Raw genomic sequence first — 17,798 nt, 5'->3', positions numbered from 1 at the left:
TTTCCCTGTGCTGTACAGTATAAACTTGTTTATCTATTCTATATATACCTGTCAGTATCTACAAATCCTGAATTCCCAATCTGTCCTTTCCCACCCTTTTCCACCCTGGCAACCACAAGTTTGTGTTCTATGTCTGTGAGTCTGCTTCTGTTTTATATTTAAATTCATTTATCTTTTTTTTTTTTTTTTTTTTTTTTTTTTTAAGATTCCACATATGAGTGATATCATATGGTATTTTCCTTTCTCTTTCTGGCTTACTTCACTTAGAGTGACATTCTCCAGGGAAATCCGTGTTGCTACAAATGGCATTATATTGTCTTTTTTATGGCTGAAGAGTATTCCATTGTATAAATATATCATAACTTCTTTCTTCAGTCACCTGTCAGTGGACATTTAGGTTGTTTCCATGCCTTAGCTATTGTAAATAGTGCTGCTATGAACGTTGGGGTGCAAGTGTCTTTTTGAATTAGGGTTCCTTCTGGACATAAGCCCAGGAGTGGGATTGCTGGATCATATGGTAAGTCTATTTTTAGTCTTTTAAGGACTCTCCATACTGTTTTCCACAATGGCTGCACCAAACTGCATTCCCACCAACAGTGTAGGAAGGTTCCCTTTTCTCCACAGCCTCTCCAGCATTTATTATTTGTGGACTTTTGAATGATGGCCATTCTGACTGATACGAGGTGATATCTCATTGTAGTTTTGATTTGCATTTCATAATTAGTGATACTGAGCATTTTTTCATGTGCCTGTTGGTCATTCATATGTCTTCATTGGAGAATTGCTTATTTAGGTCTTCTGGCAATTTTTGGATTGGATTGTTTGTTTTTTTCTTATTAAGTCATATGAGCTGTTTGTATATTCTGGAGATCAAGCCTTTGTCAGTTGCATCATTTGCAAATATTTTCTCCCATTGTGTAGGTTGTCATTTTCTTTTGCTTACGGTTTCCTTTGCTGTGCAAAAGCTTGTAAGTTTAATTAGGTCTCAATTGTTGATTTTCGCTTTTATTTCTATTTCTTGGGTAGACTGCCCTAGGAGAACATTGCTGAGATGTATGTGAGACAATGTTTTGCCTATGTTTGCTTCTAGGAGGTTTATTGTCTCTTGTTTTATGTTTAAGTCTTTAACCGTTTCAAGTTTATTTTTGTGTATGGTATGCGGAAGTATTCTAATTTCTTTGATTTACATGCTGCTGTCCAGTTTTCCCAACACCATTTACTGAAGGACTTCCTTTCCGTTGTGGATTTTGTTTTGGGGGAGGGGAGGTAATTAGGTTTACTTTTTTTTTTTTTTTTAGTTTAATGGAGGTACTGGGGATTGAGCTATACCCTCCCTCCATGGAATTAAAACTTCTTAATAATAAGTTGGCAGAATTTTGAGACCTCTGGCTAACCCACAGCAAGATTTTAACTTAACAGCAAAACATCATAGAAAAGAGAGTACTTATAATAGAGAAGAAATAATCTGTGAGGAAGCAAAGCTTGCAGTATAATTTAATAAAGGTGCTCAAAGGATAACAGAGATACAATTATGAAAAGGACTCCCAGATTCACATCCTAACACTGGAAAGGATAATCTAGGCCAGGAAGCTCCCCCCAACCCCTCCTCTTTTGTGTTTCCTGAGTCCCCTGTGTATTCCTTGTGCATTGCCCTTTTATACTATCTTACAGTGATCTTTTACTCCTTGTCTAGTTTCTCCATTAGACTATAAGAATTTTAAGGGAGGGATTCTGTCTTCCATCTTATATTTGCAGGACCTTGCTCAAGCCTAGGCCTAGAAGGTGGTCAGTATGTGTGGGTAGGTGGGTGGATGGATGGATGGGTGGGTGGATAAGGGAGTGTAATCTATCTCCTTGATTCTATAGATGGAGACTCTAGGGTTCAGAGGGGTCAAGTGATGTGCCAAAATCACAAAAAGTTCCTCGAACAGCATTCCTTATAACTTCTGACTTGAACCATTTCTTACCAATGAGATGTGCATGGTTCAGATTCTCTGAGACTCTGTCATGTAGTGATAGCTGTTCCTTGTTTATCAGCTCTGCCTGGTATGGCGTTTAGCACTTGATTGTCAATCCTCCCAACAAGCCTGCAGGATAAAGGAATTATTATCCTTATTTTTCTGGTGAGGAAACTGAGGATGTGGAGGGACGAAATGCTAAAGACAAAGTGACTGTGATCTGAGAGGGTGAAGGGAGTTTGCACCAACTTCCAAAATGAGAAGTGAAAAGAAGTTTCTGAGGAATGGATGGAGAAAACCAGCCTGTGTGTCAGTGAATGACTCTTTTAGGTCCTGGTGCTCTTGGGTGGTCATAACCTCCTTAGACTTCTAGTAAGTTTTTAAGCCCCTGTAAGCCTTGATTCCTCATGAATAAAATGGTGGTAATGATCTCTATCATGCAGGAGTTTGTGAGGATTAAGTGTGAAATGTACATGAAGCCCCAGGAGAATGTCTTGCTTATCATATTTTATCCCTTTAAGTTTTGAGTGGTTACTGTGGTTTTTCAATTTCAGGAGATGAAGTTTCCATGCATTATGACCCAATGATTGCAAAGCTGGTTGTGTGGGCTGCAGATCGCCAGGCAGCCTTGACGAAACTGAGGTACAGCCTTCGACAGTACCATGTGAGTGACCTGGGGCCATGTGAGTGACCCTGATGCTCTCTGTCTATCTACAGCCAAGCATATCTTGTCAAAAACAAAATAATTTCACATCGGAGGATTTTCCATTGATCAGAATAGACTTTGAGGACTTCCTGATTTCAGCTAGAAAAGAAAGATTACAAGACAAACTATTAGCATCAGTGATAACTTCAGTGAGACCCAATATGCAATTCCTATTCATCCTGTAGGTAAGCCCAGCTACACAAGTACGGCCTATAGTCTAGTGTTACTTTCTCCAAAGGAAAAGAATTATTTTCAGTTTTATTCATTTGTTGGAATTTGTTGCTTTTCTGTAGCGCATTAATTTCCTTGGTGCAGTAGGTCCCACACCACACTGATTTAGCTTCATAGAAGGATTTCTTATTAACCTGTGATATGCACATTATTATATGTCATGAATTTGACCAAACCTCTGATCTCTGGCTCCACCCTCACTGGTCTTCTTGCTGTTTAGACACACCCAGCATGGAACCATCTGTTCCTGTTCTCTCTTCCAGAATGTTCTTCCCCTACATAATCCCAGGACTCCCTCCTCACCGTCCTCAGCCCTGCTCACCATGATCTTCAGAGTCCTTCATAGGCAACCGTGTTTAAAACAGGATGCTTTGCTGTTTTCTGTCCCTTTGGCCAGCCTTATTTTTCTTCCTATCACTTGATATTATATTAGATATTAGTTTATGGGTATTATTTGTTATCTGTCCCTAAAATGTAAGTTCTGTGAGGGCAAGGACTTTGTTTTGTTTTTCACTGTGTCCCCAGTACCTGGGTCTGGGCCTGACACCTAAAAGATGCTCAGTAAATGGGTATTAAATAAATGAATGAATCCAGGTCTCAGATAGCTGGTTTTTACTGTGGATCTCATTTATTGAGTGGACTTGAGTTAATTTTATACCTTTTTAATTTTTATGTCAGTGTGTCAGATACGGATTTTAGTTTTGGAAGGAAGCTCTCTTCAGGTCATGCAATCCTACCTTCTCCCTAGTGTAGCAGTCCTACCCTCTGTTTGCAGTCTTCCTATTTTGTGGGGTGTTCTGAGCGGCAAGTCTTCAATATCTTGCAAATAAATCTCTTAATAAGTTTCTTAACATTTAACTTACTTTCCTAACCTAAGTCAATTAAATGTCTCCATGCTACCTACCCAGCAGCATTTTCTACATCCTCTTTATCGTAGTAAATTAACGTACTGTTAAGTGCAGGTGTATAGTGATGGTGACGTGAGTGGTTTTGTTTTGTTTTGTTTTTCCTGAGAGTTATTCATAGTAGAAAATACTAGGAAGAGCAGGTGCAATAGAAATGTTTTCTGAATATGTTGTTTCCACACTTACTGGGGATGTGGGCTTTTTCCCCCTAGATCGTTGGACTGCACACCAACATTGACTTCCTTCTCAGCCTTTCTGGCCACCCAGAGTTTGAAGCTGGGAATGTGCACACTGATTTCATCCCTCAACATCAAAAAGAACTATTGCCCGGTCGGAAGGCCACAGCCAAAGAGTTTTTATGCCAGGCAGCTCTGGGTCTCATCCTCAAGGAGAAAGCTATGTCTGATGTTTTCAAAACTCAGACACAAGGTACAAGAATGCTTGTCTCTTTCCTCTGCTTATCAAGATTTTATGAATAATTATTGAACATACTTTTCTTTCTTTATGTCACTCCTGCCTCCCTTTTCTGCCCTCAGTGCTTGACACCATCCTCTGCTAATGTGTATTTTAGTGTGAAGTAGAGCTGTTCACAAAACAAGGATGCACCCTTAAACACTCTAACCCATTAAATAGAAGGTAACTAATCACCTAACAATGTAGAGATGGACTTCTTTTCAGGCAAACACTAGTTCTCCCCGTATCCCATTCCAGCTTTTTTTTTCTGTTTTTTCAAATTTCCTTTCAATTTCTTTTATTCACCACTCCTTGTGGCCTACTCTATTGTATCCTTTGTACCTGCAGCAACTTCCTTGGTCCTGGAGACTCAGATTCTCCTTGGGTTACCCATAATTTACTGTTATTTCCTTCTTTCTTTTTCCATTTTGCGATCAAATTTCTAACTCCCTAAAGACCTAGGAACTTCTCCATCGTATCACAGAATCTGAACACAGGGAGGACTATAGCAGAGACTCATTCCGGCTGCCACACACATGCAGCCCTGTTTCAGCCTCCTCCTAGCACCTCAGGAAGCTGGAAATTCATAATGAAAATTCATTAGCTTATTACCCTTACAGTCAGTTTTCCGTTAAGAAGTTCTTCCCTCTGAATTGAGCAAAATCTGAGCTCGCTCAGACTTGCTCCATAACGTTTACTCAGGCTAACTGATCTTTGGAGCAAACAGAAAAAAAAAAAATTGAATCTGTTTATCCCATCATCATTATTGGGATTATTATATTATTATAGGATCCCATTGTTAGGATCTTTAATTTCTAGATTCATTCAAGAAAATGATATTGAAATGTAGTATATAAGTATATCTTTAAGAGATTTATTCTCTGGCCTCATTTTGCCATTTTACATTAAATAAATGCATCTAAATACACTCCATATGATATTCCTAAGCCTGAACTTAGCATTTTTAGAAAGGAGTGTCCTTTTACTCTCACTTACCTTTTTAAAATTTATAACCAGCACAGATAGGAGTTTCAGAATAAATTGCTTCAATTTGGCTATGCTGGATATGGTCCAGCAGCAGGTGTACACGCAAATGTCTCTGGGGTGGACCAGCAACAGAAGAATAAAAGAGGCCAGGTGAAGGAAAAATAGTGAGTGGTAGAGATTTGGATGACCTGGAGTGCATTTGCCCTGTCAAAGGGGTGACCACTATACAGCTTATGCCACCAGAGAATGAGAGTTTAAGTGAAAATATTCTGATTTTTCAAGAGAAACTGGGATTTTTTTTTTATATGGAATTTCCTGAGACGTAAATGAAAGTATCTAATTTAAATTTAAAGCAATGAATAGAACAAAGAAAACACATTTGAGCTGCCAGTAAAGGACCTGTGTTTTATGTTTTCTTTTGTGAGGTATAAATTTGGTAGGGTTGATGTTCATAAATTTGTTGTTGAATTAAAAAAAATTTTTTTTAGATCAGTATTCTCCTTTTGCATCCAGCAGTGGAAGAAGACTGAATATCTGTTACACCAGAAACATGACTCTTAAGGATGGTAAAAACAGTAAGTAATGTTTTATTAAAAGATAAATGTGCTTCGTAGAAATAGATCACATTTACCTGAAAAAAAAAGCAATTCAGCCTGGCTGCAATCAGTCAATTACATTTTTTAACATCCCTAGCCTAAACTTTGGAAGGAAGTATGCCAAAATAATGGAATTGATTTGCTCTGGGTAGAGTTAATGGTATTTGTTTTTCTTGTTTACGCTTTTCCATATTTTGTAAATATTTTTTAAAACATGTCATAAAACATACATAGCAAAATGACTAAAATGAAATATGCCAAAACATCAGTGAGTTTTCTGTCAGATGGTGGGATTTGAGTAGCCTTTTTTCCCCGTTTCTTTGTACTTTCTTAGCTTTGAAATTTTTCTTCGATGAGAACGTATTACTTTTAAACAAGAAAAACAATAACCAAAACTACTCTGTGGAAGGATTACCCATTGCTCAGGCAGTTTCAGGTGGAAGTGGGTTACTCAAGAGCTATAATTTATTAATGTTATCACGTGTAAATTTTTATCTTCATAACAACTTAATGAAGAAGAGTCACTGTTATACCCACATATTGCTGATGAAACTGAGGCTTGGGAAATGTAGTAACTTAATGAAGGCTAGTTAGTGTCAAAGCCAAGATTGACACCATTCTTTCTAACCTTGACTCCTATGCTATTTCTACCACTTTTCCAGTGGAAAAATGATTTTTGATTGCAAACTAATTTGAGTAGGCTTAGAATAGGGCCTGATTTATTGTAACTGAAGGTAGGAGAGGCTGACACCTAAGCCAAAAGGCAGTTTATAAACTATGGCTGAAACAGTGTACCAGAGGGACCAGAATCCTGTAGAAGCAGATGGCTATATTCCTTCTGCTGCAGGACAGTTTGCCTGGGAAGCCAAATGGGTGCAGAGTCAGAGCTGGGAGGGTTGGATAACCTTGAATGTGAGATGTCACTGAACTGTGATAGCTCCATTATAAAGATGTACGTACTAGGTAGAGCAGAATCCTCCTGCCAGCTCATCACAGCATCCTCCTCCCTGGACAGAGTAGAAATTTCTTTACCTCAGATCTTTGTAGACATCCACTCACTTGTTAACAGATTTTTCTTCACAGAAATTGATTGGGTTATAGCTCTTTAGGTATTTTTTCATTCTGAGCCTAGATGGTCTTTGCCCTAAGTGCATTGAGTACATGGAAGGAAAGTTTGCAGACATTTCTTATAAAGTAGCATTTTGCAAATGGTTAACATATCTGCTGGTGTGTTTATTTATTTTACCTTAAAAAAATAGTCTTCAAAATGTGGGTATATTTTACCGTGGACTCCTGTATGCTGAGTACAAGTATCAGCAGCAGAGTTTCAGTGGCCTCTTCAACCTAAATTAAACAGAAAAGTCACGTGTAATTAAAATTCAGATGAGCCAACTGTGTTATTTGGCACAGAGACTCTGATCAGTGTTTTGAATTATACTGCACTTCCTGGAATTTTTTTTAAATTTTAAAATAAATAAGTATATAATCAAAAAACCACTATGAGTGCTGTTCACTACATCCTTTTCGTAATACTTTTGAACAGTAATCCAGGACTGAATGTAACTTCTTTCAGAAATGTTATGGTGAGTGTTTAATAAATGCTAATCAGCAGTGACCGTGGTTGACTAAGAGAATGTGCCAAGCAGGAACTCTAAGGACCCAAAAGCATTTGTGAGTCTAAAGTAGAACCAACTCCTAATGATCTCAGTGAAAACAATCCAGTATTTTAAATATTCAAGGCTTGAAAAATAATCTTCCTTTGTTACTATGGCTATGTGTCACAGAACCCTGCTCTACACTTAATAATAATAGCTAAGATTTATTGAGTGTTTGGTATATGTCTGACACTGTGTTAAGCACTTTCTATGGATTATTTCGTTTGCATTTTCAGAATAGGCCAATGAGACAGTGTTATTATTAGTGTCAACTTTATAAATTGGGAATTAAGGCTTAGAAAGACTAATAATTTTCTTAAAGTTGCACCAAAAGTAATTGATGGAGCCAGAATTTGAACCCACACTCCAGGGTACATGCACTTAACCTGATCTTAAGCATAGTACCCCATGCTACACTTATATGCCTCGTTAAATATATAAGAGGATGTTTAAGGTTCTCTTGTAGGGGGTCAAGAGATGTCTAAAGGAGGAATGAACAAGTCCAGTTACTCTGTAATATATAAAAGAATTTAAGAGTTTTCCTGGCAATGTTTTTACTATGATTCTGTTGACATCTGCCAGTTAAACACTTTTCATACTTTATAAATGGAAAGAAAACTGATATGGTGTAATTAGATGTATTTTCTCTTAACAAAGTTTAAAGATATCAACAAAATATAGGGTGAAGAAGTTTCATTCATTCATACATTCAATACAAAGTTTTTGGAAAAAAAAAGATATTCTGAGTAATGCAAAGAAGAGAGAAAAAAGATATAAGGAGTTTACCATTTGGCAAGGGGAGAAGTGTATATGCTGGCAAGTTGAATGGTGTAGTGGTTAATAATGCAGGTCCTGGAGTTAGACTCTGTGGGTTTTGAATTTTGGCTCTCCTCTTGTCTGACTCTTGGGCAAGTCACACACTCTCAGCATCAGGTGTCCTCAACCATAAATGGGGATGGTAGTGGCAGTTACTTCCTTAGGTTGTTGTGTATGTTGAATGAGACAACACATGTAAAGGAATTAGCTCATTGTATGGCCTCTAGCAAGCAGTCAGTAAACAGTAGCTGTTATTGTCATCATCATCATCATTATTAAACTGTCCCCTTGCTACTATGGAAAGAACAAAGTAGATATGTATGTCACATTTAATCTTAAAAAAGTAGGTTACAGAACAATATGTATAACAATATCCTATTCTTATAAAAGGAAAAAATAAACTTGTACATTTTAAAAGGTCTGAAAGGATTCGTGCATTAAAGAGTTTAACAGTGATACATCTGGGCAATAAAGAGGACTTTCACTTTTTCTTTTATATATTTCAGTATTTGACTTTTGTGAATATTTGAAATTTTTAAAAGCAGCTGATAAAGGGAAAAAATCTATCATAAAATAGATGAGGGGAGAATCATAGTGAAGTCTGAATGTTCAGAAAGAGAACTCATTCCACCTAGACAGATTCTTCCCAAGGACAGTGAGTGCGTGATGTGAGCAGTGAGTGGGGTCTCAGTCGGTATGGCTGGGGACCAGCAGCGTGTGAAGGAGGAGCATGAGCAAAGAGGCACGATTTCAGGGAAGACTAGAGACATATATGGAGAATATTAATTGGCCCATTTTCCCATTTGTTTGGGACACAGGACTGTGTAGAAGAATGGTGGGAAATAAAACTAGGAGTTTGGTGCCTTCCATAGCATGCTAGGCCAAGTATTTTGAATGGGGGAGGGGGACATTCTGGGAAGCATCAGCTGGAAGGGCTGGGACTGGAAGCAGGAAGTTCCGGGAAAACCTCCTCAGAGTCAGCCATGCTGGAGGATGGGGGCCTGAATCAGGGTAGAGCAGTGGAAATGAAAAGGAAGAAATGTAGAGGACAGGTCCTTAAAGGGAAGAATTTGACCACTTTATGGTAACTATTGGAGATGGAAATCAAAGAAGGATGAGGCAAGAATGACAGGTTATAAACCTGGATGACAAGGAGAATGATGGTGTCAGTCATCAAGCTCACAGGTCAGCAGGGAAAGCAGGAGGAAGGAGAGATGATTTGTTGGACCCACCATGTTTATTTAAGATGTCAATGGAGGATCCTGTGGGGAATGACTTAATTGGAGTTCTAGAGAAGGAAGGTCAAGGCTAGAGACAGACTTAAGCTGGCAGCATCCAAATGCTGGTTGACGTGTCAGGAGTAGATGAGATGACTTTGGTCTGCGTTCTCCACCCCACAAAATTTCCATTTCCTAGGATAGTCTTTAACCTATTCTGTCTTCACATGATAATATGAATGTATTGTATATTATATTTGTATAGTCTGTTACAGTTTATAAAGTACTTTCACTTTCAATTACTGTTACATTCTCATACCCAATTAATGGATCAGAATAGGTCAGAAAATCAAGACTCAGAGGTGACCATGCCCCAGATGGCAGATTTGAGTCTTAAGTCAGAATTTCTCTTACTCAATTAATTACATTTTCTACTATGACACGACTGCCTTTCTTGTTGAGGGGGAAATATATGAAATGTCTTACAATCTTAAAAAAGCTGAAACTCCAATTTTAAAAAAGAAAAGTTTGAAATTCACCATTATTGAAACCTGTTTAATTTTTTTTTTAAGTCTTTATTGCCAGAGAGTTAGAAGATGTTGACATCCCTAACAACTAGTTATCCTTAGGTTGAAAGTGAGGTTTTCAGAATCTCAGTTACTGAATAAATGAATGTCTTCTAATTTTTCTTCAATTTCCCCCCTTTTTCCATAAAGATGTAGCCATAGCTGTAACATATAACCGTGATGGGTCATATAGCATGCAGGTAAGCCTTCTTGGTTTCGTTCTACAGTTCAGAGCTAAATCTGGTCTCTCTCATACTGAGTAGAGTCTTTTTTCACTCTCTACTTTCTCTTAAGCCATTAATTATTATGACTGTAGTTAGGAGAATGTTATGTGCTTTCATTTCAGACCAATTTGGAGAAATTAGCCCCTATACAGTTTATGAATATCTACTCAGTTTGGCTGTGATTTCCTTAAGAATAGAAATGTGGTAAAATAATAATAATAATAACAACAACAACAGCAGCAGCAGCTTTGAATCAGACACTTAACAAGCCCCTAAAATATGTGCATACATTTACATCTAAAGCAGCAGTTTGCAAACTTTTTGGTCTGAAGGCTTCTATATACTCTTAAAATTTATTGGGACTCCCCAAAGAGCTTTTGTTTGTGTTAGTTACATTTATTTAATATTTACCATTTAAAAAATTGCTCTGAGAAAAAAAAATTATTATTATTTTAATGTATTTTTAAAAATAAACATAATATATAAACTATAGAGATTAGAGGCATTAAATACATTCACATTGTTGGGCAACCATCACCACCATCCATCCACAGAACTTTTCTTCTCTTGCAAAATTGAAATCCGGTAGCCATTAAACAGTAAGAGCCCATTCCCTCTTCTCCACCTGCTCTTCCCAGGCCCCTGACAATCACTATTCTACTTTTTGTCTCTATACATTTGACTATTCTAGGTACCTCGTGTAAGTTGAGTCATTCAGCATTATTCTTTCTGTAATTGGCTAATTTCACTTAGCTTAATGTCTTTGAGGTACTTCATGTTGTAATATATGTCCGAATCTCCTTCCTTTTTAAAGCTGAATAATATTCCATTGTTTGGATATACCGTACTATTTATTTCTTCATCTATCGATGGACAGTTGGGTTGCTTCCAGCTTATGCCTATTGTGAATAATGCTGCTGTGAACATTGGTATACAAATACCTCTTCAAGACCATTTTTAATTCTTTTGGGTATATAACCAAAGAAGTAGAATTACTGGATCATATGGTAATTCTTTCTTTAATTTTGGTGGGAACTAATGTACTCTTCCATAGTGTCTATACCATTTTGCATTCCCACCAATAGTGCACTGAAGTTCCAGTTTCTCCTCATCCTTCCTTGCCAACTTGTATTTTGTTTGTTTTGGTTTTTTTCTTTTTCTCCTTAAAAAAAACTCCTGAGGTGTGTGAAGTTGCATCTCACTGTGGTTTTGATTTGCATTTCCATAATGACTTAAAATGTTAAGTATCTTTTCATGTGCTAATTGGCAATTTTTTTTAAATTTTCTTTTGAGAAATGTCTATTCAAGTTATTTGCCTTTTTTTTAATTGGGTTGAGTGACAGGATAAACTGAGAAAAGTTTAAAACCTAAGATTACACAAGCACATGTTGCATTAGCAATTAGAGGGATATTATAACATGTCCTACAGTCTAGAAAATTCCATGGTATGCTTGGTGAGAGAATGAATGTTAAAAAGACAAATGACATTCTATTATTATGAAGTAGTTTGACTCTGTGGAACCCCTAAAGGGGTTTTGGGGACCCCAGTGGATCTCAGTTTTTAAAAGTTCATTAAACTGGCAAAATGAAATGCTAGGGGGGGAGGGTATAGCTCAAGTGGCAGAGCTCATGCTTAACATGCATGAGGTCTTGGGTTCAATCCCCAGTACCTCCTCTAAAAATAAATAAAATAAACCTAATTACCTCCCTCCCCACCCCCCCCAAAAAAAAGAAAAAGAAAAAAGAAAATACATGTATGAGTTTTTTTAAAAAATGCCAAAAGGGTTAAAAAGCAATGTGAGAACCCAACTAAATTCCTATAGTAAGTACAAATTCAGAGACTAAAATAAATCATTTTTAGTATGAGGTAAGAAATTTCAAATCCTGCAAAACAAATTTATCAGTAATGCACTTTAGATCCCCCAACACTTTGAGACACATTGGTTTTTTTTCTCTGAGATTCAGAAAAATGATGGAACATCTACCTCCTTTAGTATATGAGAGCTGCAGTTCTTTTGGTACCTCTAGTTTAGGGACCCCTTCTTATCCCTTGGTAAATGATAAAGTAAATTGCAAATTTCTTCTCATCTGCTCATGAAACTACATTCACAAATTTAGAATGTGCTTTTGTGAATCATTAAACAAAACTGTTCCCAAACTAACCTTTATGTCCTGAGAATCCCACAAACATTCAAGTGGCTGTTTTAGTAGGTTACAAAGCAGAGTAAAATGTCATATTTAACTTAGGATAGATAGGTGAAAACCAATGTATAAATACTGCAGTGTGACCTGTTTCACTTTAGCCTACATAATATATTTGAAAAGAATAGCCGCAGGACTCTGACACTGACATGGGAATTGAGGTGAAAAATAGAGAAGATTTCAATGGGTTTTCTGTGTGTAAGGGAAATTTTTTTTCTTGGGTGTATATGTAAGAAAACATCCTTTAAAACAGAAAAGTTTCATGTCCTTTTGTCAGCTATTTTGAAAGATTAAGTGTGAAATCTGTTCTTCAGTACTCTGTCTTAGAGTAAGAAAATTGTGGTCAATCTTCAGCTAATTTATCTTCTTAAATCGTGACTGTAACCCATAAATTGGATCTACATGTTGGTGAGATAAAAGAAATCTATCTAATTATGTGCTTCTGGCTTTTTTCATTATTGACTTTGACACAGTAAAACTAAATTTGACTTTGGGTACTCAGAAATGAGTATTAACATATACTCAACTGAATTTTAATAATTTTGCTTACTTTGATTTGTATTTCTTTTTTCCTTTTTTACTGCTATTCTTAAGTGAACCTCTGTCTGTTGCATTATGGTGCTGTAGATGTATAACCACTTTTTTCTTTTAATTATCTTAACTGCTGTTTCTTTCTAGAGCATTTTGTTTATGAATCTTAGGGGGAAATTTCCTACATAACTTAAAAAATTTTTTTTACCTACTACCTTTTGAAACTATTACTAGTAAAGAATTGATTTTGATTTTAGTTCTATAGGATTGTTTGTTTATTTTAAGGATCTTACTTTTCTGTTTTTTTCAGATTGAAGATAAAACTTTCCATGTCCTTGGTGATCTTTACAGCGAGGGAGACTGCACGTACCTGAAATCTTCTGTTAATGGAGTTGCCAGTAAAACTAAGCTAATTATCCTGGACAACACTATTTACCTATTTTCCATGGTAGTGTCTCTTCTTTATAATAACACTATTGGAGTTTGAGAGAAAGTTGCTTGGCCAAAGGCATTCCACTGAGTTATTATTAGAAAGATCCTGCTTCCTTCGCTCACTGCTGTGACATTTTCTCTATTTCCCTTTCACTGTTTCTTTGTCACATTCCCGCCTTCTCTAGTTCTCCATTCATCCCTTTTGTTCTCACATATTCTCACTGACAGACACATACTTTCTTCCTTTAATCCTCAAATACCCTAACCCTCTTGTCACAGCATATCTCCCTGCTCGGGGAGCAGTGTTCTCTCAGGGATTGGTGCCTGAACACTAACGGTACCTACCTCATAAGGTTGTTGTGACAATCAATGACGTAATATATGTATAATTGTTAAGAACAGTTCCTGGCTTAGACTAAGCACTTGATAGTGGGGATACTGCTAAAAATGGCTTCCAGACAGTGCCTGTCTTTTACCAACAGTGATTAATTATTTTAATCCCCTGTGAGGCTTGTATGCTGTTATTTCTTTATAATAGGAGACGAAGACTGAGAGGGGTTTAGTAATTTGCTTAGGGTCACAAAGCTAGGTTAGAACCCTGGTATTAAAGGTGACTAATATTTAACATAGCTTGGAAAACAATCATGTGTACATCTATCAAAATTCATCAAAGTACATGTCTGGAATATGTGTAGTTTACGGAAACCATACCACAATAAAAGTGTTTTAAAAAAAGCAAAGCAATCATTACCTCAGGTATATTACTAAAGCTGCAGTGATAAGATCTTGATTTAATTTCCAGTTTATATTATATAAATATATATCCTATAAATATCATTTCTCTGTATAGGATGGAAATACTCAGATTGGCATTCCAGTCCCCAAATACTTGTCTTCAGTGAGCTCAGAAGGAACACAGGGAGGTGCCATAGCTCCTATGACTGGAACCATTGAAAAGGTAATGACGTGAATGTATGTGGAACGATGCAGGAAGGCCTGATAAATGTCTTTGTTGAACTTTGTTTGTGTACCCTTTTCCCCTCTTTCTAAGTCTTGCTCACTGGAAAGCATCCATTTCAAGAAAACAAGAGGATTTTTATAGATTCCAGTTCTATATTACAGTTGAACTTTAATGAAAATACAATTTACCTAATTTATGATAAAGACTGTTCTTTGAAGTGGGAATTTTCATCAAAGTACAAGTTGTCTTTTTATGGTTACAGTGGAACATTCACCAAGCATTATCCAAAACATAAAAGGTATTGGTGAAGAACAGTGTAGTTCGGTGTTGGATGCAGTACATGTTCAGAGTTGAGGTCCATACTGATGTAACTTCAGTGATGATAGATCAGTAGTCTCCTTTTATATCCTTGAACACAGTAGAGTCCCCTCAAATGCATTTAAGTCATAAAAATTCAACTGTATATTCTTGGTACCAACAAATAAAAGAAGAAGAAAGCAACCATTTAAATAGTGTGAGTGATTTCACCCACCATTCCCCTCTGGAGGTGTGTGCCCCCAAAGGTGACAGTGGACTTGGGGACTCGGATCTGCCTTTTGCTCATTCAGTCTCAGTTCCCACAGGCCTCTGGTAATCCCTGCCCAGGGTGTGCACAGGGTTTACGTTTAAAGGCACTTTTCAGACCATTGATTTAATCAAATGCTACTAATAAACATCACCCAGTGTTGAGTGATTGTGGGACTTGCTGGCTGTTTCTCATTTTTCACAACTTTGGCTATACACGTTGACTTTAGAACCTAACTCTATTGTGTGACGTTTCTAAAAACTACCTGATAACCATGTTAACCAAGAAAACAGTGAAACAGTGTGGGATATGTGAGTTCATTTATACCTGAAAAAAGGAAAATAAAGGTATTTTTCTGGGTCGCCAGTAAGTTGAATTTTGCCACATGAAGATTGTTTATACATTTACCACACAAGATCCTGAAGACTTGAAACACTATCCTATACAACCTAAAAACTGGAAAACCAGGCAAGACCCTGCCTGTCGTGAAAACATTTAAGGATAGTATAGACATATCTCAAGAGATACTGCAGGTTCAGCTCCAGACTACCGCAGTAAAGTGAGTCACACAAATTTTTTAGTTTTCCAGTGCATATAAAAGTTATGTTTACACTATATTGAATGAGTGACTGGTGTATGAAGATAGTGACTCCTCTCAACCCCCAAGCACACCATAAAATGTTATTTTCACTGTGTGCAGTAGCATTATGTCTGAAAAAATGCTAACGTCATCTGCACCATCAATGAGTCATAACCTTTTTGTTGGCAGAGGGTTTGAGATATCACGAGAATTACCAAAATGTGACACAGACACAAAGTGAACAAATGCTGTTTGAAGAATGTCGCCCATAAACTTGCTCCAGGCAGAGTTGGCACAAATCTTTAATTTGGGGGTAGGGTGAGGGAGGGAGCAATATCTGCAAAGCACAATAAAATGAAGAGCTATAAAACGAGGTATGCCTGTAGTCCTTCCCTGTTGGTTGTGTGTCTTGTCTGCACATTTATGGAAAGACAGAAGGATCTCAAAATACATAAAGTGTATTCATCTGATTCAAGGAAAACTAGATGGATTAGGGGGTGGGGTGGGGAGCTGAGGAGTGCCCCCCACTGACGACAGTGCCCACAATGCCAGGCTGACCTGTGGGTCTCTGATTTGTGCCAGTGTGTTTGTATTTGTCAGACAAGACAACCACATAGACTTCTGCTGTGTACGTTTGTATTCCAACTCTATACCACAAAGGACCTCTATGTTTTTAAATATTAGCCTGTCTTAATCTCTAGGTGTTTGTGAAAGCTGGAGACAAAGTGAAAGCTGGAGATTCTCTGATGGTTATGATCGCCATGAAGATGGAGGTGAGTAAAATCACCAGTTCACTTGCCAAGTAAACTTTGGGAGCTTTCATTCCTAATCATTCTTTTGCCTTATTTTGTAAGTTAAGACCATTTTAAATATTAAGAGCCATGGGCTGATGAAGCATTAACTGCAGGAAACAAAACAAAACCATCCATCTCTTAAATAAATTTTCATTTTAATTTTGTGAGCTCATACCTGTCGTTTCTGATTCTGAAATTATCAATAGCTTAGATTCAGGCAGTAACCCAATTAAATGTTAATTTATTGATATTTTCAAAGCCAAACTAAGGATGCCAAGCATCAGTATCAAAGTGAAAACCTCGATCAAATTGAATCAGCTGTTTAGGTTTTTAGATGGCTAGAAATTGTAGGCCAGTAGTTCTCAGCCCTGGTCACGTATTGCACTTAGGGAACTTTTAAAAAAGATTTATTTCCCCAGATCAGTTGGAATGGAATCTCCTAGTGGGGAGCCCAATGACCAATAGTTTTAAAAGCTTCCCAGGTGAGATACTACTGTGACGCTTGAGCTGAGAATTACTAGCTAAACTAGAGCTTCCCAATGACTGGCCTTGAAAGTGACAGGTGTATCAAGGTAGTGACTCCTCTCAACTCCCAAGCCCACCATAAAAATGTTATTTTCTCTGTGTGCGTGGTATGGGAAAGTTTTGGAAGCGCTGATCGGTGACAAAACATCAGAACAATTGACTTCATTTTTCACTTTCTGTGTTTTTTGACGAGGCACGTGCTCAGTCCTCACTGGCATCACAGCTGTTGTCACGCCTTGTGTCTCTGCAGCATACCGTGAAGGCGCCAAAGGAGGGCACCATCAAGAAAGTGCTCTACAGAGAAGGTTCTCAGGCCAACAGACACGTTCCTTTAGTCGAGTTTGAGGAGGAAGAATCTGACAAAAGGGAAGCAGAATAAACTCCATCAAAGAAACGGCCAATTAAGCAGTATCTCTACACCAAAAAGAGAAAGTGCCTTCCTGCTTTTCTCTGGGTCTAAAGACCAGCACCTTTACTAAATGATTGTATGACTGTGCTGAAAACTGTTTCATATTTAAAAATCATGCACTTGGGTCACAAATACAATAAATTATCTCAAAATATTTTATATTAATAAGATTAAACTGTACTTTTTTATTGGAAGCTAATATGGTTTGTTTCTGTCTCAAATTTTATACAATTTAGTTTATTTAGGAAGGTGGGCAGCAACTTGGTCAAAAGAGAATGACTGAAAGGGGAAAGGAGATTTAACTAAATTATTTCTCATTTGCAGTCATGACAAAAATGGACAATAACATATTTCAGAGACAGATGTCATAGTGCTAAACTCAACCAAGGATTGGTTTTTGCTAAAGAGTTTAGGCAACTTCTTAGGCAGTTTAAAGACAGGGATGTTATTTGTTTGTTTTTGTGACTGGAAAGTTTCAATCTAGA

At 37.2% G+C, this 17,798-nt stretch overlaps 1 protein-coding gene across 2 annotated transcripts in view; it reads left to right on the top strand.

Moving 5' to 3' along the window:
- Nucleotides 1-17,512, top strand: part of MCCC1 (methylcrotonyl-CoA carboxylase subunit 1) — a 51,255-nt gene extending 33,743 nt beyond the window's left edge. For both annotated transcript variants that reach the window (XM_031451952.2, XM_031451961.2), the window contains 8 exons: nucleotides 2,513-2,622; nucleotides 4,013-4,229; nucleotides 5,729-5,815; nucleotides 10,241-10,290; nucleotides 13,358-13,495; nucleotides 14,330-14,437; nucleotides 16,287-16,358; nucleotides 17,155-17,512. In XM_031451952.2, the coding sequence (XP_031307812.1) occupies nucleotides 2,513-2,622; nucleotides 4,013-4,229; nucleotides 5,729-5,815; nucleotides 10,241-10,290; nucleotides 13,358-13,495; nucleotides 14,330-14,437; nucleotides 16,287-16,358; nucleotides 17,155-17,283 (911 nt within the window). In that variant the 3' untranslated portion in view covers nucleotides 17,284-17,512. The remainder of the gene's footprint in view (nucleotides 1-2,512; nucleotides 2,623-4,012; nucleotides 4,230-5,728; nucleotides 5,816-10,240; nucleotides 10,291-13,357; nucleotides 13,496-14,329; nucleotides 14,438-16,286; nucleotides 16,359-17,154) is intronic.
- Nucleotides 17,513-17,798: the final 286 nt, after the last annotated feature.

The sequence above is a fragment of the Camelus dromedarius genome, chromosome 2 (assembly GCF_036321535.1).
Source record: "Camelus dromedarius isolate mCamDro1 chromosome 2, mCamDro1.pat, whole genome shotgun sequence".
Lineage (NCBI taxonomy): Eukaryota > Metazoa > Chordata > Mammalia > Artiodactyla > Camelidae > Camelus > Camelus dromedarius.
Note: the sequence above shows the minus strand (reverse complement) of the source record. Positions and strands in the feature narration are given on the sequence as shown.